This window comes from Pelobates fuscus, chromosome 5 (genome assembly GCF_036172605.1).
Source record: "Pelobates fuscus isolate aPelFus1 chromosome 5, aPelFus1.pri, whole genome shotgun sequence".
In the NCBI taxonomy this organism is placed as follows: domain Eukaryota; kingdom Metazoa; phylum Chordata; class Amphibia; order Anura; family Pelobatidae; genus Pelobates; species Pelobates fuscus.
In genome coordinates this window covers 57302488-57327639 of record NC_086321.1, presented here as the reverse complement: position 1 = coordinate 57327639, position 25152 = coordinate 57302488, and the positions used below count along the sequence as shown (strand labels likewise).

Sequence of the window (25152 nt, the reverse complement as noted above, 5' to 3'; positions counted from 1 at the left end):
CCGTCAACTATCTGTAATTCTACTGAGAAAACTAAACAGGCCTTTGCTGCCTGCCACTTCATACCACTTACCCTATGCTGTGGGATGTGACCTAAATGGCTTAGTATGATGGAATCTGTTGCAGCCCCTCTCCCCCCCACCCCATTACCCCTCATCTGTTGCAAGTAGGCGAGGGATTAAAAATGGAAGCTCGCTGCCCTATCACTCTTTCCCAATCCTCTGGCTGTGGGATGGGGCATTTGCATTTTCTTGTTTTTCCTCCCACTCCCGAGCTGTGGGATTCATAGGGAAGTCAATGCATTAATATGGGGAGACCTATATGTGGGGACCTATATGGAGGGCTCTATGCCTCTCACCCATTGCCAGCAGGTGAGGAATTAAAAATGTAAGGGATCCTGAGCTGTGATGTTAGGAAGTATTCATTTTTTTCTTTGCAAAAGGTATTTAAAATTGAAAATGCAAAAATACAGGTAATTGAGACCTGGGAAAAGGATAGCATTCACTCACGCTTCTATTAGTGTGCTTTTATTTTTATATAGTAAAGTGTAAAACGATATATTTTTAACAGACGTACTTTACTCACATTAAGAGTTAATATGTCTATTTTCGTATTTTCGGACAGGATTGTGCGTTTAACATGAAACCAATCTGATAAAGCGATGTAAGTTCACAGGTTAAACGGAGTGGTGTACATGGCTTTCAGAAGTGCTAACTGATGGCTGTGTCTCGATAACAAGCTACATTAAGTCAGTGCTAATACAAGGGACAAGGGTGCAATCGCCGCTTGTAATATGACCACTATGTTGTTATCAACTTGTGCCGACATTAAATATTCCACTTATTAAACTTTGGCACTACTATAAAGTCCTACAGAAAGTACCTCAATGGGACCAGGGGTAGGCAAACTTCAGCAAGTCTCTCTGAGAGCATATAGCTAGGTACCAAAAAGATTGTGTTGATAACAAACACAAAAAAATGCCTCACATTGCAAATACAAAAGTACTGTTATGCATCACCTGTGTATCTCAAGTTGGACGTTTAGAAGTCCTTCTTGGGCACAGAAATGTGAGAAATTATGTTTACACAACTATCTCAGAATTCCAGGCTTGACTTGCAAATGAGCACAGACAGGCATCGTGTTTCAGACTTCATGTTGCAATTCTGAAGACACTTTTAGCAATGGACACTGTTATAAACACAGTTGTTAAAAAAAAATCCATGACCTATGTGACCAGGTGTCTAAGGGTATCTGCATAAATGCAGATGATGCATAACAATAATGTTACTATTTACACTGTCGTACGTTTTATCAAGTTTGGTCTCACCGCAGTCTTTGTGGTACCTAGCTATTAGTTCGAAGAAACAATGAGGAGAATTGAAATGGACACTCTGGGCGCCAGGACATGTTGTAATTCCTCATTACAATCTCTTTAATTTTGTCAAAAAAAGTAATGCAGCCTCCTGCAGCATAAATCTGCCCCTAAACCATCTTTCTTTTTTTTTTTTTTTTAAATATGGTCATGAAGATTAAATGAGGGCAAAGAGGAGAGATTTAATTTTGAGTTAAGGATGCAATTGGGAAATGGGATTGAAGAGCAGAATTTGGATTAGGAAGGATTGAGAATAAAAAAAGGTTTAAAATGACATTGTTTCTCATCAGCATATTTGGCAAGCAGATCATTAATATTGTACTTTAAAACACAATTTAAAAAAATCCTGTGGGGAAGTGGTGCTTACTTACTAACCTTCCTTAAAAAACTAGAATGTAATAATGCATTTTATGACTGTGCTTCCTCCTAAAACATATTCTGTGATTCCTTGTACTAATATTTCTATATTTCATGACACAACATATACAGTATCTTATCCTAACCTTAAAAAAGGTGCAGCAATGGCAATGAGATGGGGGGGGGGGGGAGAGACTTGACATCATCTCTCATTACTAATTAATGAACGCAGGACACAGCCTGTCATTCTCTATGCTAAAGTGATTCAGTGAATTAAACATAAGCTGTACAAGGTGTACAACTCTACAGCCCTGCCTATTAAACGCTAGATATATTGCTGACCCATTACTTTGGACCTTTGCCGACTTTTTAACTTTGAATAGAGTTGATTCCAAATCAACGCTAACTCATATTCACCAATCCTTAATAGAACTTGTTAACAGCCCCAGAATAGCTGCTGGTGTCAGAGTATTTTGGGTAACGTGGAGGTGGATGTTGGCAAGGGTGCAATCACACATCGTGAGATCACACTTACAGATCCTGTAAATCCAACTTTAGAAAAGTGCACGTATTTAATGGCAGGTTTGGAATCTAACACCAGACACATGCAGAGGTTGGATGTTAACTGTAACCTGTGTGAAACCCATGAACGGACAGAAAGGTGTACAGGTAATATCTGGGGGAAAGGAAGGTTGGTAGTGGTACACCCCTGTGCTTCACTTAGATATACAAACAGTAGTATAAATCTTACAACTGTAACCAATTTAATGCTGAGAGCATTGAAAGTCTTCTTGATAATGATTGTGTTTTAAATCCATTTTCAAAACATTATGCTGTGCCCTCTGTAAAACTTACCTATACTAAGCTTGCTGCTGACACCTTCCACTTACACACCAGCACACATGCGCCATTCCACTTAAAGAGTCTCTTGCTGCCCATGCCCTCCTTGATGTCTTCTTTTCTCCTTGCAGGGGCTTCTGCCACCCCTTCCACCAACCCCCTCCCCCCCAGAATACACATTTAACATTCTGCAGAACACAGTATGTTCTCTTTGCTGCCTGCAGACCCTGTGCTATATGCTGCCCACTGCACAGCCTTGTGCTAATCCAGCACAGCCATGTGCCCCAATTTGTCCTCACAGAGCCTCATGCTTTCTCCTTTCCCCTATACAGCAAACTGCCATATTTGGCCCCTGCAATAGTCTCATACTTCCACCTTTACCATGCAGAGCCTAGTTTTTTCTCATTCACCATGTAGATCAGGGGATAGCAACCTGTGGCATGTGTGCCATGCATGGTACTCAAGGCAGCTTGCTCGCACTTAAAGTCCAATGAGACTTCAGATATCTGCTAGTGCAAACCGAGCTAAGATTGCAGGTGATGAGCAGCAATCCTCAATTCACGCATTGCAGCACTTAGAGGAAGTTAACTCACATCACTTCCTCCCTGCACTTGTGAACGGGAATCCGCACTTGACCTGTATCTGGCCACCTCGGCCCCTACTGAACCGCAAGGAAACCACTCACACTGCAGAGCTGTAGTATAAACCTCCCCCCTCATACACATACTACAAACAGCCCACACACAAACAGTCCCACAAACACAACACCACTGACAATCCAAATACACGTGCACAACCCACAAGCAGCCTCTCACATGCAATACCACAAACAGTCCCACTCATATACACATCACCAAACACACAATTCCACAAGCAGTCCCCATACACAGCCCACATTCATGGGTTTAATACACAATACCACAAACTACTTATGAACATATACAATATAACAGCCCACATACACACCAATACAATGCTACAAAACAACTGCAGCACCCATAAATAACACAAGCAGAATACGGCAACAAACACAACTCAATTTAAAAAAAACATGACCAACACGATTTTGTGTTGACACAGTGCTACTAAAAGTGTGTCTAACCCTGATGTAGAGTTTTGTGCTAGCTTTTTCTCAGCCACCAATGCTCCTTCTTTTATCCCTTTTTCTTCTTCTGTTCCGTAGCACTAGGGATATAATCATTGCTCACCATTCTGGCACTTTCATCTCTGTGATCATGTGAGAATGAATGGAAACTTGGTGAAAATAGCAGTGTCTAAAAAGATGCCACTAACACAGGCTATTCACAACACAAACAGTCTTCAGAAATGCAAAGTATACAGAGTCCCTACCAGTTGTTTCTTGCTTCCTTCTTCTCCACCACATTGTAGGAGGCAGCAAAGTACCCCTTTCTTCTGGTCATGGATTGACTATGGTGTCAGATCAGATTTGTTTTAGTCCAGTCCATTAAGATTATTGCTCTACTCTCCAAAACAGATAACGCAACGCTTTTTAAGAATGGGTTCTCCAGAAACGTGAGGAAACGTGAGGAAAGGTCCCCAGTCACAAGCTATCACATTTGGTATTTTCCTTTAGTGCCTGTCAAATGAGAAGCCTCTTAGCATTAATGAGTTGTTTAAAAAAATATGAAGCTAAAAGGGACCTAAGGAACCTTGAGAAAGTGTGACGGATTGAGATGTCAGTGGAACCCAGAAATTAGATAAAGACATCTTCTTTATTTTGCTTCTATGCTAAGAGATGGGCTTTTCGCTGCCTTGGTTTACATTACCTTTTGTTCTTTTGACTTCACTGTTTGAGAGTACAAAGACCCGACTAAGGTTCCTCATTTACATTTCTATTCTGGTACATGATTTTGTTGTCAACTCCTCCAGAAGGACCTTAGCAAGGAAAGGGTCAAGGAAAGGTGGTTTGTATCAAGTGCATATGTAAGATGTATCGTAAATGTATCACATATGCTGCATTCATAAAGGGGACCATTAAAATAAATGTTATAGTACTATGGCATATTTTGTTCATGTTTCTTTAAGTTATCCAGGTGGGTGGCTTCATTGGATGCGATCACAGAAGGTGGTCTTGGACCATTCTGGATGTTACCAGAGGGTATGCAATTTTCTAACAACGCTTCTATCTCCAATTTTGTCAGTTTACTCAAACTATGCCCTCGACTCATTTTCCTGAAACCTCAGCCTCAATTCTCCTCCAGCAGTCCCTCCATGTTATAAGTGTACAAATATGATTTCATTTCGTGATCATTTTAATTTACTTCACAGCCTTGTGCCATCTCAATCCTTCTACCCATCTCATCTAATTTCATTCACTCCATCTGCAACCCTCATCTAACCTTACACCTTAATCTTATATAGGGTGGGCCAAAAAAGGATCTGACAGGTAAAAACTTGTTTGTTAGTAGTTACATTTTTTGTTGCAGGCACATATAATAATATATTCGTCATGGATAATAATACGAAGGAACAACAAGTAAAAACAGTGGAATTTTTTGTTGTTGTCAGATATGATTGACATTTTTTTTTTTTTCGTAAATCGTCCTGAAATGTGATTTCCACAGGATGGGGCTACTGCCTATACAGCCAGGACCACAATGGACCTCCTGAGACAACTGTTTGGTGAGCGTATAATTTCAAGTAATTCCCAGATTAACTAGTCGTCATATTCGCCCACCCTTTCAGCTCCCAGTTACTTCTTGTGGGAATATCTGGAGTGGGTCTATGTGAACAAACCGCGTACACTTCAGCAGTTTAAGGAGAATATCCATGCAGAAATTCAAGTACTAGAGCCTCAAATATTAACTGATGTTATGAACAATGCAATCAAAAGAGCCAAACTTTGCCATGTGGCATATGGAGCTCATTTAAAAGAGGTCATATTATGTACTAAACCAAATCTCCATATGTTAAGCATTCATTGTATGTATTATAATTGACATTGGTTCATTAATAAAAAAAATTATTGACTCCTCAAATCATACTCTGAATTTTGGCCCACCCTTGGATTTCTGGCTCCAGCGTGCTATGCTTGCTGGCATCAGACATCAACTTCACAGGAAATTAAGATTAGCCATCAATAGTTAAAAGGACACTATAATCACCAAAACAACTTTAGCTTCTTGAAGCAGTTTTGCTGCATAGATCATGCCCCTGCAGTTTAACTGCTCACTTCTCTGCCAATTTCGAGTTAAATCACTTTGTTTATGCAGCCCTAGACACGCCTCACTGCTATATATGCACAAGTGTCATACAGATTCCAGGCACCATGATCACTTCAAATCCGTGAAGGGATCGTGGTGCTTGGAGTAAACATTTAACTCTATTATTACCATAGGTCATTTCTACATTCAGGTGTAGATTGCCAGTGCCACCTACTGGACAGGTAAACCCAGCTGGCCAATTTATACATTGATTATGGGCAGTGGAAAGGCATTCACGTGTAGCTACTAGCCATGAAAAAATAAAACCACAAACTGGATTGCAACTTAACTTTGATTAAAGAGCCCAAGTCTAAAATATTTGTCAGGGTATTGACCGTATAATTAGAGACAATATGACATAAGCTGATCTTCAGAGGTTTAATGCCGAATGGACACTGGAAGTAATGGTGTTCTCCATTTAAGTAAGAATTAAGTGATAAATAAATTCAAAATTAAACAGCCTTAGTGTAAGTCATTTATTCCCATCTATATTGGAGGAATAGTTCATCTGTGGTGTGAGATACATTAAGATAGACAATAACACGTGAATAGAGAATTGGTGAAGTTTGTATTTTTTTTTTTTAGTAAAAAAAAATATTTAGCATGAAACTCTACATGTATTGGGATTGATTTAGATATGGAAACGGATAAAGGGACATTCCACACACATAACTGAAGCTTATAAAAGTGCTGCTTTCTATTTAAAATCAGCACTTTTATAACTAATTTCAGAAACAGCTCCTTGACTGTCAATCAGACAGCCAGGGGAATTTTCCTCCTGATTCTCCTAGATGACTTAAAGGTAGGCAGACAATGTAATAGAGCAGCAGGAAATGCTAGCAGAATGCTTGATTGTATAGGGAGAGGTATTAGCAGTAGAAAGAGGAAGTGCTCATGCCATTGTACAGAACACTGGTGAGACCTCACTTGGAGTATTGTACGCAGTACTGGAGACCGTATCTCCAGAAGGATATTGATACCTTAGAGAGAGTTCAGAGAAAGGGCTACTAAACTGGTTCATGGATTGCAGGATAAAACTTACCAGGAAAGGTTAAAGGATCTTAACATGTATAGCTTGGAGGAAAGACGAGACGGGGGGGATATGATAGAAACATTTAAATACATAAAGGGAATCAACACAGTAAAGGAGGAGACTATATTTAAAAGAAGAAAAACTACCACAACAAGAGGACATAGTCTTAAATTAGAGGGACAAAGGTTTAAAAATAATATCAGGACCCGGTATAATGCAGACGCTTGGACTACCTGAGCAACCAGCGGCGGCACCGTCCCAGCCGACACCTTCTACTACCACTCACTGGAACCCGGCGACGGTGCGACCATTTGTACCAGCAGCCCTCCGAGGAAACCCATCGTCACCGTCAGGGTCATGAACAGCCAGAAGAACTCAACTATGCAGATCAATCTGCGCCTTAAGAACTTTTGTTTTGTTTTAATATGCCTAGTTATTCCCATATGCGTTAAAAGTTTTTTACTATTGGTTAACATAAAAACATAACCCCCCGAGAGGAGCTCATAGGAACACAGTATACGGCTTATAATATCTAAACTCATTCTAGCAGCCTTCCACAGTAATTATCCAACCAGCTTCTACACGCCTAACCTAAGTCTGGGGTGTTAATATTGTATGAATACTTTGTACCATCTAGACCACAGACGCACCTGTTTAGCTTGTACAAACACTACTTATTTACAACTATATTTAGATGTACCCACTTACAAAGCGTAACTTAAAACAAAAGTGTGCCATACTAGCGACCATGACACTGTTTCTTATTATCTTTATTGTACTACTTATGCCCGTACCAGCTGTTGTGGCGATACGAGCCTGTTTGTATTATCTGAGCACCGCAAAAATAAAGAATGCAAAAAAAAAAAAATAACATCAGGAAGTATTACTTTACTGAGAGGGTAGTGGATGCATGGAATAGCCTTCCAGCTAAGGTGGTAGAGGTTAACACAGTGAAGGAGTTTAAGCATGCATAGGATAGGCATAAGGCTATCCTAAGTATAAGATAAGGTCAGGGACTAATGAAAGTATTTTGAAATATTGGACAGACTAGATGGGCCGAATGTTTCTTATCTGCCGTCACATTCCATGTTTCTATTCTGTCAGAGTTCACAGATTTCCACAGAGCTCACTCCAGCTCAGTCTGCGTGTTCCCTTGTGCGTGCTTGGAACTCAGAATCAATGAGTAAACATGGGAGGGCTTAAAAAGGCTGCAGACAGCAAATCTGATGCTTTTGCAAACTGTTATTATATAAACCCTCAATAAAAAAAATCAGCAATAAATGCATGCATGTTGAGGGTATATGCATTATTTTGTTATTGTTATTATTGTTTAAAAAAAAAAAAACAGCTTATAGTGATAAAAAATATATATGAACATGTCTTCAAATAATAATAAAATAAATAATTAGATATTTTTATATATTGCAATTTAATATTTCCTATTTTTTTATTTAAAATCAACTAGGTAACATATTTGATATTTACTATACAATACCACTATTGCCTTAATCACACTACTAATATTCACAGATACATTTATATATCAGACGAGTGTGTTTGATCCAAGCATGAATGGGTTATTGATTTTAGCTACACATATTTACACCGGATATTTTCTCACTGCTTGCTCTATGTAAGTAGGTTAAACGACAGTGAAAGCCTTCAATGTCTCCATTGTTGCAAAATCTGAAGAGGAAACTGATAAAAGAAGAAATGTTTATAGTCTGAAAACTCTTCTCTGGAGAGAGCCATAAAAGAATAAAATGGATGAGACAATATAATCCTTTGAGAGCAAGTCATATAATGATGATATAGGCCACATGTTTAGAGTCTGAAATTGAAGCTATTTCTTAAACCACAGCACCCCTTACAGGTTATAATAGGTATTGTTCTCAGAAAAATGTTAGCTGATATAGCTTTTGTGGTGGTAGTATATTGCTCTTCCAAAGAAAATGGTAATATAATCAGTGAACATAAGGAAGGGGGAGCTTTGTTGAAATAGGAAATTGGAAAAATGAACCTCTGCAAAGAGACAAATTAACATCACTACTATAATAGAAAATGACGTGGCTGACAGGAGAGCCATATATAAGGAGAACTAATTTAATTTTATCCTCTTTTGGAGAATATAATTTGAATCAGATATACTACCTGGATGCAGAAGGGGTCATAACTATAATTACATTTTTGGAATATTTGAGCTAGGATAAGCTTTGAACGGACACTATAGTCACCAGAACAACTACAGCTTAATGTAGTTGTTCTGGTGAGTATAGTAATGTCCCTGCAGGCGTTTTGATGTAAACACTGCAATTTTAGAGAAAAGGCAGTGATTACATTACTGCCTAGGGACACCTCAAGTGGCAGTCACTCAGACGACCACTAGAGGTGCTTCCTGAGTCAGTGCTGAACAACTGGAAATTGATTTTTAACACTATAGGGTCAGGAATACATGTTTGTATTCCTGACCCTGTAGTGCTCCTTTAAGCCTAATGATTCATTATTTTCCTCTTTGAAAGCAGGATTTTTGTGTGAGTATTGCGAATGTATCTCTTATATACAGTTGAAATCAAAATTATTCAACCCCCATTCAAGATCAGATTTACTGTCAACAATAACACTTTCAGCAATGAACAAATCAAACAAAAGCAATTAAAATAGCTCAATAAAACGAAGGCTTCAAGTAGTTTTCCCAAATTCAACTGAAAATGCAACTTGTAATAACTTCTCCAGTCTCAAATACAATGTCACAAAAAAAAGTGTTAGATATTGGAATAAGTAAGCTCAATGAGAAAAATCCTGGGATGTGGCAGCCCCTCTTGTAACCCCTGCTCATTTGTATGTTATAAATATATATCTTCACATTATTATTTCCAATTTAATTTTTAGAATAGCACTGTTCTAGAATCTGTGAGTAATCGGTTCATTTCTCAGATTTGTTTGGGAATCTCCAAACGTCACAGATTCCCATCTGTCCGATTAAACGAGAGACAGATTAAATCGATCATAACCACTTACACATTTCTAATCTCACCCTTATTGTATATATTGTATATTCTCTAATAGTGGTGAGCCTTTCATTAAAAAAGAAGAAAAAAATCACACTTTCCCCCTATATCACAGCCATGCTGAAGGAACAGTGACTTAGTGGCATAGAAGACGCAGTTCTCTGATTGTGAAATATATAAAATTATTCTTGGACTTGGGTATATGAACCCAACAAAAAGAAACTCAACATATTGGCCTCAGTTAACACACACACAAAAAAAACACATAAAAAACACAGTAGAACACCACAGTATGTGTCAATATATAAAATACAATTTTCTTAAACTTTTACCTGCATTTATAAATGTCGGTTAACTTTCACACCAATAGTATATTAACAGGAAATGTACTAAATTCCCTGGGATTTAGGGACACAGCTTATCAATTGTTACATTAACCATGACATGTTCAAAACTGCTGTCACTGTTCTGTTTACAGTGCTGCATTCAGTGTTATTTCAAACCACTGCTGCTTGTAACAAGATTCCATTGTGCATTGCTCTGTGTGCCCTTCCACAACCGTTGTTACATCCACTCTGCCAGTTTCATTGTAACTCTGCCACATTTAAAGCTAGGCCAGTCCTACTGCTTGTTATGCCTGTTCTGACGGTTTTTATGTTCTCTTTGTCATACTGCTTTTAATTGTTATATCTGTTGTGTTGCTTACAATGTCATGTTTGTCTTGCTGCTTTCTATCTTATCTCTAGCCTACTGCTGTCAATGTTATATCTGTTCTGCTGCTTTCTATGTTAAGTCTGTCCTGCCACTTTCAATGTTATGGCTACTGTTATTGACTGAGTCCTCATTGATTGATTGACTGACTAGAGGCAATGTTGGTCCTGCAATGTGATTATTGCAGTTTCTCAAAAACTGCAATGATTTACATTGCAGGGCTAAGTGGGACAGGGACACTGCACCCAGACCACTTCAATAAGCTGCAGTGGTGTCGGTGACTAGAATGTCCCTTTAAGTCTGTCCTGCTGTTTTCAATGTGTAATTTGTGCTGCTGCCGTCGATGTTATCTCTGTCCTGTGGCTTTCAATGTTATGTCTCCCCTGCTTTTTTTTCAACATTATGGCTTAATAAATGTTCATTTGTTGCTTTTTATGTTAAAGGAGCGCCTTAAGCACAATAACCACTACAGCGCATTGTTCATATTTTTTTTGTCACAGTGCTTTTTCTGAGCAGTTTTGATAAGAGCCAAGCTTCTCCCAGTACTTACATCACCCCCACCTTGGCTGAAGTGTTATAATGCTGAAGTGAACTTCCACATTAGCTGTCTAACGTCAAACTCTAGTGATAAGATGAAAGCACTGGGCTAAGCACTAGTAGCCTTTTAATTCCTTCTTCAGAATTCCTGGCTTTATCGATTAGCTGTCTAGCGTCAAACTCTAGTGATAAGTTGAGAGTACTGGGCTAAGCACTTGCACCCTCTTACTTCCTTCTTCAGAATTCCTGGCTTTATCGATTAGCTGCCTAGTGTCAAACTCTAGTGATAAGATGAGAGCACTGGGCTAAGCACTAATAGCCTTTTAATTCCTTCTTCAGAATTCCTGGCTTTATCGATTAGCTGTCTAACGTCAAACTCTAGTGATAAGTTGAGAGTACTGGGCTAAGCACTTGCACCCTCTTACTTCCTTCTTCAGAATTCCTGGCTTTATCGATTAGCTGTCTAGCGTCAAACTCTAGTGATAAGATGAGAGCACTGGGCTAAGCACTAGTAGCCTTTTAATTCCCTCTTCAGAATTCCTAGTTTTATTCCTAATTGTTTTATGTGTACAATTTCCTATTATAAAAAATATTGTAATTTTTTAAATTTTGGGAATGAAACATTTTAACTTACCGGTGTGGTCCCCTGTTTTTCCATCAAGTTGATCAGATCCGGTTTTACTGTCTGGTGTTAAGGTCCGGCTGATTTGGCAATCGGTATGGTATAGAGAGAACCACCTGCGGCAGGTAAAGTGCCACGTCTTGTCTTTGTTTGTGTTGGTTACAAACACCTCTTCCAGGAACCACGCATGTTTCTCTTCCAAACCATCGTGCTGCAGAAATAATGCAATTTATGAAAGGTTCTAAAAATATGATTTAACTTGTAGATAAAGGCACAAGGTATTAGCCATGGTAAAATAGCTACCTCTAGTGTAATATTTTTGATATCTCCAATATCTGGCCCGTAGATTTTCAATGTTTGAGTCGAACCCTTACGAAAAGTAAATTCTGAATTACTGTCCAATGCGTTAGGTTTAGGTTTTTTATATAGCTGTGTCTTGTTCAGTTTTCCTTTGGTTCCTTTCATCTGTATAAACACCTATAAAAATATAACACATGCGATAATTTATGGGTAGTAAAAAGGAGTTTATCATGTTTCTCTATTGATCTATAGGCTGTAAAAAAAAAAGATAAGTCGAATAATTAAAATTAAACACTAATATGCAACAAATGCAATCATTTGTGTAAGGTTCCGATTAAAGAAGAAATGTCACTTGGATTCTCAATAATATGTTTATGTATCCTTTATATTTAACAAATATGGGCTTATTTCCAATGTGGTTGTTAAATATTAACTGTAAGTAGGTAACAGCCTGTATATATTGTCAGCCAAAAATGACTGACTAGTTTCCAAATTAGAAATCCATGTTTTGCCTCCCATCGCTATTAGCGTCTGTCGTTACAGTAACCGTACGTGGCTTAGCATTTAGCTATTAGCGCCTTGAATGTAAAGCTGTAAAAGGAGCGTTTTCTAAGTGTTTGCCATAGAAACCACAACGGGTCGAAATAAAAGATTTACCCTGTGTAGATGCACTTTATCATTGATTGAAGGTAAAAGGATAGATGCAGGAGAAAAGCAGCAGGTTATTTGGGTAGGTTGCAGTGAATGCTCAGGAATGTAGGTCAATATGAGTTATTAGGTGCACACATATGGCACATGCACTTTACTTACATAAACATTTATTTATTTTTTCACTACACCAAGCTGAGATAGGTTTTAGTTTTGGTCAGATAGGTGCAATGTGTAAAATGTACATTCTAGCATGGGAACGAGCTTTTTAGTTGTACCTATCATCTCCTATCACTCTCTACAGGAAGCTTTTAAACTTGTCAGCGGGGAATTACGAGTTTCAGTTAGTACGATTTTGCTGAATACAAAGAGCTACTACTTACTAACATTAATGATAGTCATTTTAGCAGTTAGTGTTGGAAACATTGGAAATGAACCCTAATTGTTTATGACATACCTCCCATTTCGGAGTCCTGAGAACCAGGACGCCAGTGGGAGCAAGGTAAAGGGTAAAGCTCTGCCCCCAAATGGAGATGCCCGGGTAAAGGGCAGGAAAGCCTGGAGTGAATACATGCCAGGCTGACTGTCCGTCAGTCAGACCAGTCCACTGAGGGCAGCACATGCCCTGAACATAATAATAATGGAGTGGTGGCAGTTTAGAAATCATGTCCTGATTTTTCTGCTTTTTCCACTCTAGTTTTAACCCCTTAAGGACCAAACTTCTGGAATAAAAGGGAATCATGACATGTCACACATGTCATGTGTCCTTAAGGGGTTAAACATTTTGCCATTCATTCCTATGGGACCAATTTAGCCACAAGAACGACGATATTCCGTGAACCATTCGGCGAAACGTTCCACAAAGTAATAGCAATCCAATCGGGAACAATCTGCACGTTTCGGTATATTTCTGTCTATGTAGTGTAAAAACTGTGGGAGGAGTTAGGGTGGCAAATTTGGCTATAATAAGAATAACTAGAGTCCATATCAGACTCAGGGTGACCAACTGCGGGGGTTCACCATATAATGAAATCTGCCTACAACTGAGGTCCTGAGGGGAGTCCCTCTTTGACCACGAGACCTCTCTCCGAATCACCCACCTGAGGGTGGGATCAACTGGTAATAAACCAGACCGGTGGTAGGCAGAGTAGTAGACAACCTCGGGCCGTGCCCATCTTTAATAACAGAAAGGGGTGATGCGAGAATGGAACCTCTGGAAACGATGATGGAATCTACCAACTGACCGCCTGGATCCCGTGCGTGCGCGCGGGGTCCAGGATGACCGTAGGTAGTCTGAGGAAAGCTGGAGACGTTCTCCGAGATCCACGAGAGCATGGGAGGTCGGAGGAGGTCAAGTCAGGCCTCTCGACAAGCCGAGCGATAGTAGAAGGGATGGTACGAAAAACAAAGAAACGATAATAATACAAAATAAAGGTAAATACGTACCTCGGAGGGAAGGTAAATAGTAGACCGGAAAAGCAAGTCAAGTAAACCCCTGAAATAGGCAGGGGGTTAAACTTGACGCAGGAATAACTATCAATATCTAAGATGGATACCAGAAAAAATACGGAACGCTTCACGAATTTGCGTGCCATCCTTGCACAGGGGCCATGCTAATCTTCTCTGTATCGTTCCAATTTTAGTATATGTGCTGTCGAAGCGAGCACTGGTTGCATGCCCGGGAATTTTCATAAAACCTTGCCCCTCCGGGCATGAGGTTTAGGGTCTTCACCCCTCCAATCATACTCAGGTGTCCATATACTGGAGTCTTCCTGGGTAATATGGCAGCAGTGCTTGCCTGGACACCCAACCATCTCACAGATAGATCAGGCCAATAATAAGCACAGATAGAGCAGGCCCATTAGGAGGGCACAGACATAGCGGGTCAATCAAATGGGCACAGACATAGCAGGCCAATCAATGGGGCACAGACATAGCAGGCCAATCAATGGGGCACAGACATAGAAGGCCATTTTAATGGGCACAGACATAGCAGGCCATTTTAATGGGCACAGACATAGCAGGCCGTCTTAGTGGGTACAGACATAGCAGGTCAGTCAATGGGGCACAGACATAGCAGGCCAGTAAAAATGGCGCAGACAGGGCAGGCCAAGTCACTTATCAGTGGTGTACCAAACAGCGGTAAGGGGCAATGTTAAGAATTATAGGTCATTATAGGTCCTGGGGCACCTTGCGAGAATGGGCCAGATGTAGGCCTCTGATACAGTAGTTATGGTGTATGCAGGGTACAGGCTCCCACTGGAAGCAAGTGTATGAAGCACGGTGTAGTACAACTACAACTGTCCACCCATGCATAACCACATGCAGAAACCAATAAACATAGAGTTAATCTGAAGGCAGGAATAATATATGCACAGCCTATGTCCTTTAAAATGATGGATCTCTACTTATACCGTCATTTTCCCATACCAGGTATCAATTCCAAGTGCAAGTATAGGAGGCTGACAAACTGAGTGATCTTGAAGTATGCCTTCACACCAGAGAAGTACTTGAAAGAAGTGGGAACAATGCTTCTTCATATGAATTAAAGTGCATAAAGTATGACATAATGTCATTAACCAGTATCAGCATGGACACATCACTTAACATGTGATTTGATCCTAAAACAAATCACAAAATAAATATGCTATTGGTAAATTAAGGTCTGTGTCATTTGGAACAAATAAAATAAAGCTGGTGCAGACATTTAATAGGTTACAGTATAAACACAGTATATTGTAGAAAAGCTACAATTTCTGGGGAAATTGTGTGAAGTGTTCTTGCCTCCACCAGTAGTCTACAACTGGAGTTGGCGGATTAACTGTTATCATTTATATAGCACATTTAATTGCAACGTTGTTGCACAGTTACATTAAAACATACATTTATAAAAACATTAGCAGGTGTACAAAAGGCTTTGTCTATGACATCACTTGCTGCTGCAGCCTGGCACAGGTCAGAGTATTTTGGCGGTTGCCATCTTCAAACGATCGTATTTTAAAAACTATAAATCCTACAGCGAAGAGCTTTATATTGTGAGAATCACAAGACCCAGACCTACATTTTGATGCATAGTATGTCTCTGCACAGGGCCGGTGCAAGGATTTTTGCCGCCCTAGGCAAAAAAAATTTTGCCGCCCCCCCATATGTCCAGCCCACCATGTGACATCACAATGCCCCGCCCATATGCTCTGCCATATGGGCCAACGCCAGTCTTCACAAAGTGTCTTATCTGAAAAGACAGTGTGTTTACATTAAAAAGCCTACAGGCACAGGCTATAGACACCAGAACCACTACATTATGCTGTAGTGCTTCTGGTGACTATAGTATCCATTTAATGTGAGGTAAATTAGAGATTAGTGCCACTAATAATATATTGGATTGCCTACTTACCACCAGATGAGGACAAGAGGCTGATGATGGGCTCAGTCTGGCTCCACAGGTCTGGTGTAGAAGAGGCTCTCTGGAGACTGTTTTTTAACAGTGCTCACAACAATTAACGAACAGGAAGCAGCTCCATTTTTTAGGGCCCCTTACACAGCTCAAGGTCTGGGCCCCCAGAGGCCATACGCCTACAATGCCCACCCATAAATTCACCTACATACATGGCTGGGGATGTTTTATGTGTGCAATTTGTGTAAGGGATGTAGTGTGTTTATAGGGGATGTAGTGTGTGTTTGCGTGTAAGGAATGCATTGTATGTTTCTGTGTGTGTGTGTGTGTGTGTGTGTGTAAGGGGTGCAAGGTTTGTTTCTGTGTATGTAATTGAATGCAGTGTGTGTCTGTAAGGGGTGCATTAATTATGTAAGAGAACGTAAGGGATGAATTGTGTGTTTCGGGTGTGTCTGTGTGTGAGTAGGAATGCATTGTATGTTTCTGTGTGTGTGTGGGGGGGGGATGCATTGTGTATGTGTGTAGTGTAAAAGAGAGGGTTTGTGGGGTAGGATAGGGACTGAGATGGGAACAGCTTTCTTTTTAAAAAAAAATTCATAGTGCTCTCCCCTCAATTATTGATTTCCCCTTCCCTTCTGTCCCTCCGTGTTCTCCCCTTCTGTCACTTAGTGCTCTCCCTTGGCCCCCTGTCCCTCTGCAGTCCCCCTTGGTGGTCTTCTCACTCCCCCCTCCCCCTTAGTGGTCCTCCCTCTCCCAAACCCCTTACTGGTCCTCCCTCTCCCAAACCCCTTAGTAGACCTTCCCCTACTCCCCCCACCCCCTTAGTGGTAATCACCCTCCTCCCCTCTCCTTAGTAGTCCTCCCTCCTTACCCCCTTTGGTGGTCCTTCCCCCCCTTAGTGGTCCTTATCCCCCCTCCCCTAGTGGTCCTTATCCCCCCCTCCCCTAGTGGTCCTTATCCCCCCCAACCTCCCATAGTGGTCCTTATCCCCCCTCCCTCCCATAGTGGTCCTTATCCCCCCCCTCCCTCCCATAGTGCTCCTTATCCCCCCCCATAGTGCTCCTTATCCCCCCCCCTCCCATAGTGGTCCTTATCCCCCCCCACCCCCCCTTAGTGGTCCTTATACCCCCCACCCTTAGTGGTCCTTATACCCCCCCACCCTTAGTGGTCCTTATACCCCCCCTCCCTTAGTGGTCCTTATACCCCCCTCCCCCCCTTAGTGGTCCTTATACCCCCCCACCCTTAGTGGTCCTTATACCCCCCTCCTTCAGTGGTCCTTATACCCCCCTCCCTTAGTGGTCCTTATACCCCCCCCCTCCCTTAGTGGTCCTTATACCCCCCTCCCTTAGTGGTCCTTAAACCCCCCCTCCCTTAGTGGTCCTTAAACCCCCCCTCCTTCAGTGGTCCTTATACCCCCCTCCCTTAGTGGTCCTTATACCCCCCCCTCCCTTAGTGGTCCTTATACCCCCCCCCCCCCTTAGTGGTCCTTATACCCCCCCTCCCTTAGTGGTCCTTATACCCCCCTCCCCCCCTTAGTGGTCCTTATACCCCCCCACCCTTAGTGGTCCTTATACCCCCCTCCTTCAGTGGTCCTTATACCCCCCTCCCTTAGTGGTCCTTATACCCCCCCCCCTCCCTTAGTGGTCCTTATACCCCCCTCCCTTAGTGGTCCTTAAACCCCCCCTCCCTTAGTGGTCCTTAAACCCCCCCTCCTTCAGTGGTCCTTATACCCCCCTCCCTTAGTGGTCCTTATACCCCCCCCCTCCCTTAGTGGTCCTTATACCCCCCCCCCTTAGTGGTCCTTAAACCCCCCCTCCCTTAGTGGTCCTTAAACCCCCCTCCCTTAGTGGTCCTTATACCCCCCTTAGTGGTCCTTATACCACCCCCCCCCCCTTAGTGGTCCTTAACCCCCCCTCCCTTAGTGGTCCTTAACCCCCCCTCCCTTAGTGGTCCTTAAACCCCCCCTCCCTTAGTGGTCCTTAAACCCCCCCTCCCTTAGTGGTCCTTATACCCCCCCCCTTAGTGGTCCTTATACCCCCCCCCCTTAGTGGTCCTTAAACCCCCCCTCCCTTAGTGGTCCTTATACCCCCCCCCCCTTAGTGGTCCTTATACCCCCCCCCCCTTAGTGGTCCTTAACCCCCCTCCCTTAGTGGTCCTTAAACCCCCCTCCCCCCCCTTAGAGGTCCTTAAACCCCCCCCCCTCCCTTAGTGGTCCTTACCCTCCCCACCTGCCCATGTAGCGTGGCCGGGCGGCGCGGAACGCGGGACAGGAACCTTTGTTTCCTGTACCCGGCCGCCGGCGGAATGACAGGAAATGCTCACAAAGGTTCCTGTCCCGCTTTCCGCGCCACCTGGCCACGCTACATGGAGAGACCGGCAGGAGGGAGCGGCTGCCTAGGTCGCCTTACAGGTGGCGCCGGCCCTGTCTCTGCAATATTAACAATGAAGGCACAGTCACAGTTTAGAAATTGCCCTTCAAATGTGAGCTTTGCAGAGTGGAGTTTCAATGAATGTCAATGGACGGCGTGAGTTGCAAACAAATGGTCATATTGCGAAAACTATAAGGACTATTGCTTAGCTGTGGACATTTTTAGTGGCAGCAGGGATAGCTGAACGTTTTGATATAAGATTTGTGTAAGTGGGCCTGAAAATGAGGGAGTGGTGGCAGTTTAGAAATCATGTAATGATTTTTCAGCTTTTGCCAGCTCCCACTCTAGCTTTGCTATTCATTCCTATGGGACAAATTTCGCCACAAGAACGACGATATTCCGTGAACCATTTGGCGAAATGTTCCACAAAGTAATAGCAATCGGATCGGGAACAATCTGCACGTTTTGGTAAATTTTTGTCTATGTGGTGTAAAAACTGTGGGAGGAGTTAGGGTGGCAAATTTGGCTATAATAAGAATAAGAATATATATGTGAGATAACATTAAGTGGTCTTGCTATGCAAGAACACTTAATAATATATATGTGAGATAACATTAAGTGGTCTTGCTATGCAAGAACACTTAATAATAATAATAATAATATATGTGAGATAACATTAAGTGGTCTTGCTATGCAAGAACACTTAATAAACAAATCCACAGATGATTGCCATTATGGTGTCAAGAAGGATTTTTCCCCCTTTGACATAATTGGAAATGGCTACAATTGGTTGGGTTTTTTTGTCTTCTTTTGGATCAACAGCATAAAAGAATGGGTTTCATGGTTGAACTTGATGGACTTTAGTTTTTTTTCAACCTAGACAACTATGCAACAATGCAACTTCTACCATGGAACTGGATGACCCTTATTGTCTCCCTGTACTTTGTACTCAGCATAGAGAGAGAATAGAGAAAGGAGGAGATACAGAAACAATGGAAGGATTAATGAAAGTATATTTTTTTTAAACATGGTGAAATGTGTAAAAGGGTAGGAGGCAACAATGGAATGCTCCTGTTGGTTGGTTCCACTGGTTTCCATAGTGACTGCCCTTTTTAGACCCTTTGATAAACCTCCGCCCATCTTTCCGTTTTTCGTTCTCCACTAAAACAATGTGTGCCGTGACTAAACTGGGTTATATCATTTGCTAAACCTTTAATATACATTCATAAGAAAATAAAGTCTGACATGAAAAAAGTTATATGTGATTTTAAATGTTTTATTCAATGCTGCAATTTCCACAAAAGTGATGTTTCCCCTTTAAACTAGGAAATAATTTATCTTGATATTAACCGCTGATAGAAATGTGGAGGGGGGGGGGGATCATCTTGTTTTTTTAGTTAATTGTTTATTTTTGTTTTTCTTTCTTTTGTTGTGAAATGCTAAAAGGTTTCCTGTTTAATCATTAATTTTCTTTTAGAAAATGTTCTTCATAATTCACGAGTAACAGATGTAGAATTCTAGTAAGTGTGGCCTTTGTGCATAATGAAATGCTCTCGGCATGCAATGTAATGAGCCATGTGTCAGAAAAGATTGGACCCATTATTAGACAATAGAACATAGTCAGGAATAGCAGCATTAATTGCTATGGATAATTTGGGGGGGGGGGGGCGGGGAGAGATCAGCTATATTTCTATCTAAAACAAAAAATATTGAAAACAAAAAAAAATATCAAGTATATGCATTTTCTCAGCATCATACAGTAAAACGATTTAAAAAAATTATATGTCTTTGGTGAGTTTCATTAATGAAGTACTAGTGTGTCTGTGTTTTTTGAGTGTTGTTGGTGATCTTACCCTTGCATTTGTTCCCGCTTGCTTCCTGTCTCCAGTTTTAATAACTACTTTGTAAAGTACATTTTTGACAGACATGGAGGCAGATCTCACTCCAGTTCTGCTGGATGGGGCACTCAGCGCACGTCTCTACGAGTGAAAAGACAAAACTATTAAAAAAGCGGACGCTATACAATGTCCATCTGCACATACAAAAATAAATACTATTAATTTTCATGTGAAATTTCTCCACACAGATACAAATATGTGTGATCACAAAAAACACCATGCACATTATTTGTGTCACATAGGTGATAAGGTGCGATATAAGCAGTGAGTGTTTTAAACAAAGAACATAGAACTACTGGGCATTTAGAACCGCTATAGAGTCAAATGTGGTTTGAAATCTTTGTTTAGATAGTGTTTTAGATGCAGAACACGTGCATTTTTGGACCAGGGGCACTTTTGACTTGGGATGATGCTGCTCAAACAAAATGAAGTAGATGGACAGCGACTCGTACAAAAAAGACAATGTTGGAAATTGGAAAGTGACATAGGGTATCACTTAGTGGTTTCAGAAGCAAGAAGCCCAGAGGAGGAGACCACAGGTGACGTTACAATATGGAACTCAAAGGGAAGAATTGACTAAAACACTTACTGTTGTAGGTGGGCGTGGGTTAACTTGCAACCCAAACTTTTTGGCATAGAAATCATACATGTGAGGATCGTTCATGGGGTTATATTGAGGAAGAACATCAACATGTCCATTTTGATAACGGAAGCCTCCTGAGCTGGCGCTTAAAGTACGTGCTAAGGAAACACAGAAAGCAGACAGACAACAGAACAGATTAGTTAACAAAACATTGGTTAACGGTGCAGTCATTGGTTTAAAGCAATATTTATATTATACATGTGAAGCGTTGCTCATAGTCTCATATGTTCGGATTTCCATCTATATGAGGGAGATGTAACATATAAGCACACATAATGTCTCTTTTATGGGTCAACAGCAATTCATGGGAAAATGAGAGGCTTGCAACTTAAATATCACTTTGTTGTATAAATGAATATAATAATAATAAAGTGTTTTATAAGAGGAATTAAACATTTAGATTTTCTTTAGTTTACCAGTATGCTCTGAGCGGTACGGATTTTAATACAGTAAGGTAGTCACTCTATCGACTTACGAAGGATAAAAGGCTGAACAGTACCACCTGGGAATAAAAAAAAAAATAGAAAAAAGACTGTCTATTAGGATCCCAGTAACAATCAGGTGATCATTTATTTAAGGTGCCAAATGAATAGGTGACATTTTGGCCACACAAGGCCTTTAACAAAACATCACCCATTCATTTGGCACCTTAAAAAAAGGATCATCTGATTGATACTGGGATGGTGCTGGAGAGTCTGTTTTTCTACAATTGTTCCTGCATTGTACTCTGGGTGGATTTGTGTCCTCATTCTTCCTGTTATACTGAGAATCAGAAAATGTAGCATCCAGATTTAAAGGAGACTCTATTGTGGGTGCATTACACGACTGAGCTACCTCCAGAACAGGATTACGATCAGGTTACCAGTTTTACCCTGCCCTTCATTCTTCCCATAGGGATTATTAATGGTGCCAAACAAAAGCATTGTTCTGTGGCCCCTGCGTAATTCCTGGGTTTTAGGCAGTTTCCTAGTTGAACATGCTCTGGCTTCCTTGCGTGCTATACTTGTATATAGACATATCCACATTGTGATACGTTTATGTGAAAGATATGGTGTGTACAAAGTACACAAGAAAGCCATTTCCCTATGCACACATCACTTAGATATATTCTCTGTAAAAATACAATTGAAAATTGCTTTACACAGGCAGCAGGAAAATAAATTAAATGTGATGTGAATACGGATGCCAAATCCACCATGTTTCCAGTACACATCACTAGAAATAGATGAATCAGGTGAATCAGGTAATAAATCAATCAGAAACCAGGAAGAAATCATGCAGCAGATACTGTCTACATACTGCAGGGCAGCACGTTCGTGGGCTACCAATTAACATTAATTTATGAATGTCTGGGAAAATATGTTGGATATTGCAGTTTGTTTTATAGAACAGTCCTATATCTTACCTGCAAATGGAGCTCTTTTGCTTAGAATAGATTCCACTGGTCTGTGATTCAGACTGACTTTGTGCCTTCTTAAAGAATTGTTCCAGGCCTCAGCCTTGCGAGAATCGTTCCACGTTGGCTTACCACGTGGAGGGGAAACATCTCTAAACTGGAATCCTGTAAGGGAAAGTTAGTGAATTTTTGACAATCAAGTAGATTATCAGCTAAACAAAAAAATATATATTTATTACGCTGTAGATATCCAGCACTTAAATATGAACACAAAAAATATGTAAACTTTGCAAACACATATAAAAATACATTAAAAGGACACTCCAGACAATTTAAAGAGCAGGAGATAAAAAAATGTTTATGCAGGCCATGTGAGTCACAGCCAATGGAGGTGTGATTTAACTCCTAAATGGGAGTGGATTGAGCAGTAAGATTACTGCTGCATGATGTATACTCAAAAACTGCTTTATTAAGCAAAAGTTGTGTTTGATGACTATAGTGTCCCTACATTGGGGGAACACAAGTTCTGTCCACCAAAATAGAAAGTTAACAAGGTGAAAGAGGGGAGAATTCTGAACAAACCAAGAATTGATTTGGACCCTAACACAAGTCATTACCAAGAGACTAACACAAATTTGTTGGATAGCTTTCAGAGTGATGGCAACAGAAGATGCCTATGGTATGCTCACTTGGCACCATGAGGAGTTATAAACTGCTCCTTTATGGACTTGTCTGTAGGATGTCTATCCATATATTCCAGCCATGGGCCCCATATCTTAATAAAATATGTCATAGTGTTGTTGGTTATTGTTGTTTTGGCTAAGGATCTCCTTGCCGCTAAGAAAATGATGGCCATTAATGTATTGTTGCGCATGCTAAAATTCTCTAAAGTTATAGAAAGAAGGACTGATTAAGGGTATAGGGGCACTTGGGTGGTTCAAAGTTGTGCGGAGGAAAGTATATATGTTCCCTAAACCTGTTTGACATTTAGGCACTGTAGATTGATATTTTGATATTGATAGAATACTTATGTTACCAGTATCATGCTGGATTATCTTACCAGTTGCGGGCCGGATTCGTGCCACTGTTGTACTTGGATAGACATCTCTTGGCCTGGTTGGCCCATACGAACTTGTGCCAGTTTGAGGCTGAAAGATGCCAGTCACGGAAGGAGAGGAGTTGTAATACTGTATCTGTGTAGGCATTCTTTATTGATGAATCCACCCTCTTACTATTTTCTGCAAAACAGTACAATAAATCATTTAAAAATCATTTTTCAGAGAGTTGCCATAAAGCATTTTAAAAATTAACTAAATCAGCCTACTCTGTCTCTTGACTGTTTGACCCCATTAATGTTTTTTTAGACATAAGAATAAAAACTAGGTAAAACTAGGTATACTGGGGTTCTCAGAAATGTATATTTTTTAAATATTATCACTAATAAAGGCATGTTTGTAATGTCCCAATAAATGAGGTGATGGAAAATCAGCATTAACCAATGCAAAATGTGCACCATTAAAGCGATTTTTCAGTGAATCCTCATTTCATTATTAAAACTGTTAAAACCATTTGACTGTAGTTTTAGACAGACTTTTGGCATCTTGAGCTCCTTGCTAAGTGTTTTCTTATGATGTCAGGGTGACGCAAAGCGAAGTAGTAAAATGTTTCCTAACGTTGTGCTTTTAAACCCTTACTCCCAGCCAAAAGTTTACACATATGTATCTCTACAGGGAGTAGATACAGTCCATCAAGGGTAGAGCTATTGAATATCCACGAATAACTACTAAATGTAAAGCACTTACAACTGGATCAATTTACATCACTTTTACATGACTTACAGAACCGACCCCATCATGTCTGCAAGATAATTCTTGGGTAAGTTTATTATACATTAAAGGGACACTATAGTCACCCAGACCACTTCAGCTCAGGTCTGCGTGCCAGGTCCCTCAGGTTTTAACCCTTCAGATGCAAACATAGCAGTTTCAGAGAAACTGCTATGTTTACATTTGGGGTTAAGCCAGCCTCTTGTGGCTGTCTTCCGGACAACCACCAGAGACGCATCTGCGAAGCTGGAGGCATATTATGCCTCCATCGCACCGAGCGTCAATAGGAAAGCATTGAGAAATGCTTACCTATGGACACTTTGAATGAGCGCACGGCACTTGGCGCGCATGCGCATTTGGCTCCGCTGACTTCGGCGGGGGAGGAGAGGTCACCAGCGCCAAGGGAGCCCGGTGCTAGAATAAGGTAAGCTGCTGAAGGTGTTTTAACCCCTTCAGCGCCACAGGAGGGGGACCCTGAGGGTGGGGGCACCCTTTGGGCACTATAGTGTCAGGAAAACCGCTTTGTTTTCCTGACACTATAGTGATCCTTTAATTGGATAAAACGTAAAATAACTATTCAATTCATTTTTCACAAAATACTTCTTGATTACTCTCTTGCATTTTGATCACTGTGGCTTTAGCGAACCAGTCAGCATTGCAGAATATGTTGGCGCTCTATAATTGCCAATAATAATAATAATAATAATAATAATAAGTCCGAGTAACCAAATTCTACATAGAAATAAACTGTGCATCTGAAATAGCACTTACCTACTGGGCACTGTGACACAAAATTCAATAACATTGCCGTTTACAACTTGACCATGTAATGATCATCAGGTTGAAATGGATAATATACTTCTGTGAAGTTGAGTTTGTTTTGTTTTTTTAAGATTTATTTTTATTCATTGCATTTTTGTTTGCTGCATTGGTGCTGCCAATGTTTACCCCATCTGTCGTTGCATTCAAAATTAGA

At 40.7% G+C, this 25152-nt stretch overlaps 1 protein-coding gene and 1 non-coding gene across 2 annotated transcripts in view; both read right to left on the bottom strand.

Moving 5' to 3' along the window:
* Positions 1-23582, bottom strand: part of LOXHD1 (lipoxygenase homology PLAT domains 1) — a 177407-nt gene extending 153825 nt beyond the window's left edge. Inside the window, exons 1-6 of the mRNA XM_063453877.1 lie at positions 23411-23582; positions 22360-22515; positions 20901-21052; positions 20267-20392; positions 12006-12179; positions 11715-11913 (exon numbers count right to left, since the gene is read on the bottom strand). Coding sequence (XP_063309947.1) covers positions 11715-11913; positions 12006-12179; positions 20267-20392; positions 20901-21052; positions 22360-22515; positions 23411-23555 — 952 coding nt within the window. The 5' untranslated portion in view covers positions 23556-23582. The remainder of the gene's footprint in view (positions 1-11714; positions 11914-12005; positions 12180-20266; positions 20393-20900; positions 21053-22359; positions 22516-23410) is intronic.
* On the bottom strand, positions 14211-14317 carry LOC134613172 (U6 spliceosomal RNA). The gene has a single exon (XR_010091195.1). It is a non-coding gene; the product is annotated as a U6 spliceosomal RNA (small nuclear RNA).
* Positions 23583-25152: the final 1570 nt, after the last annotated feature.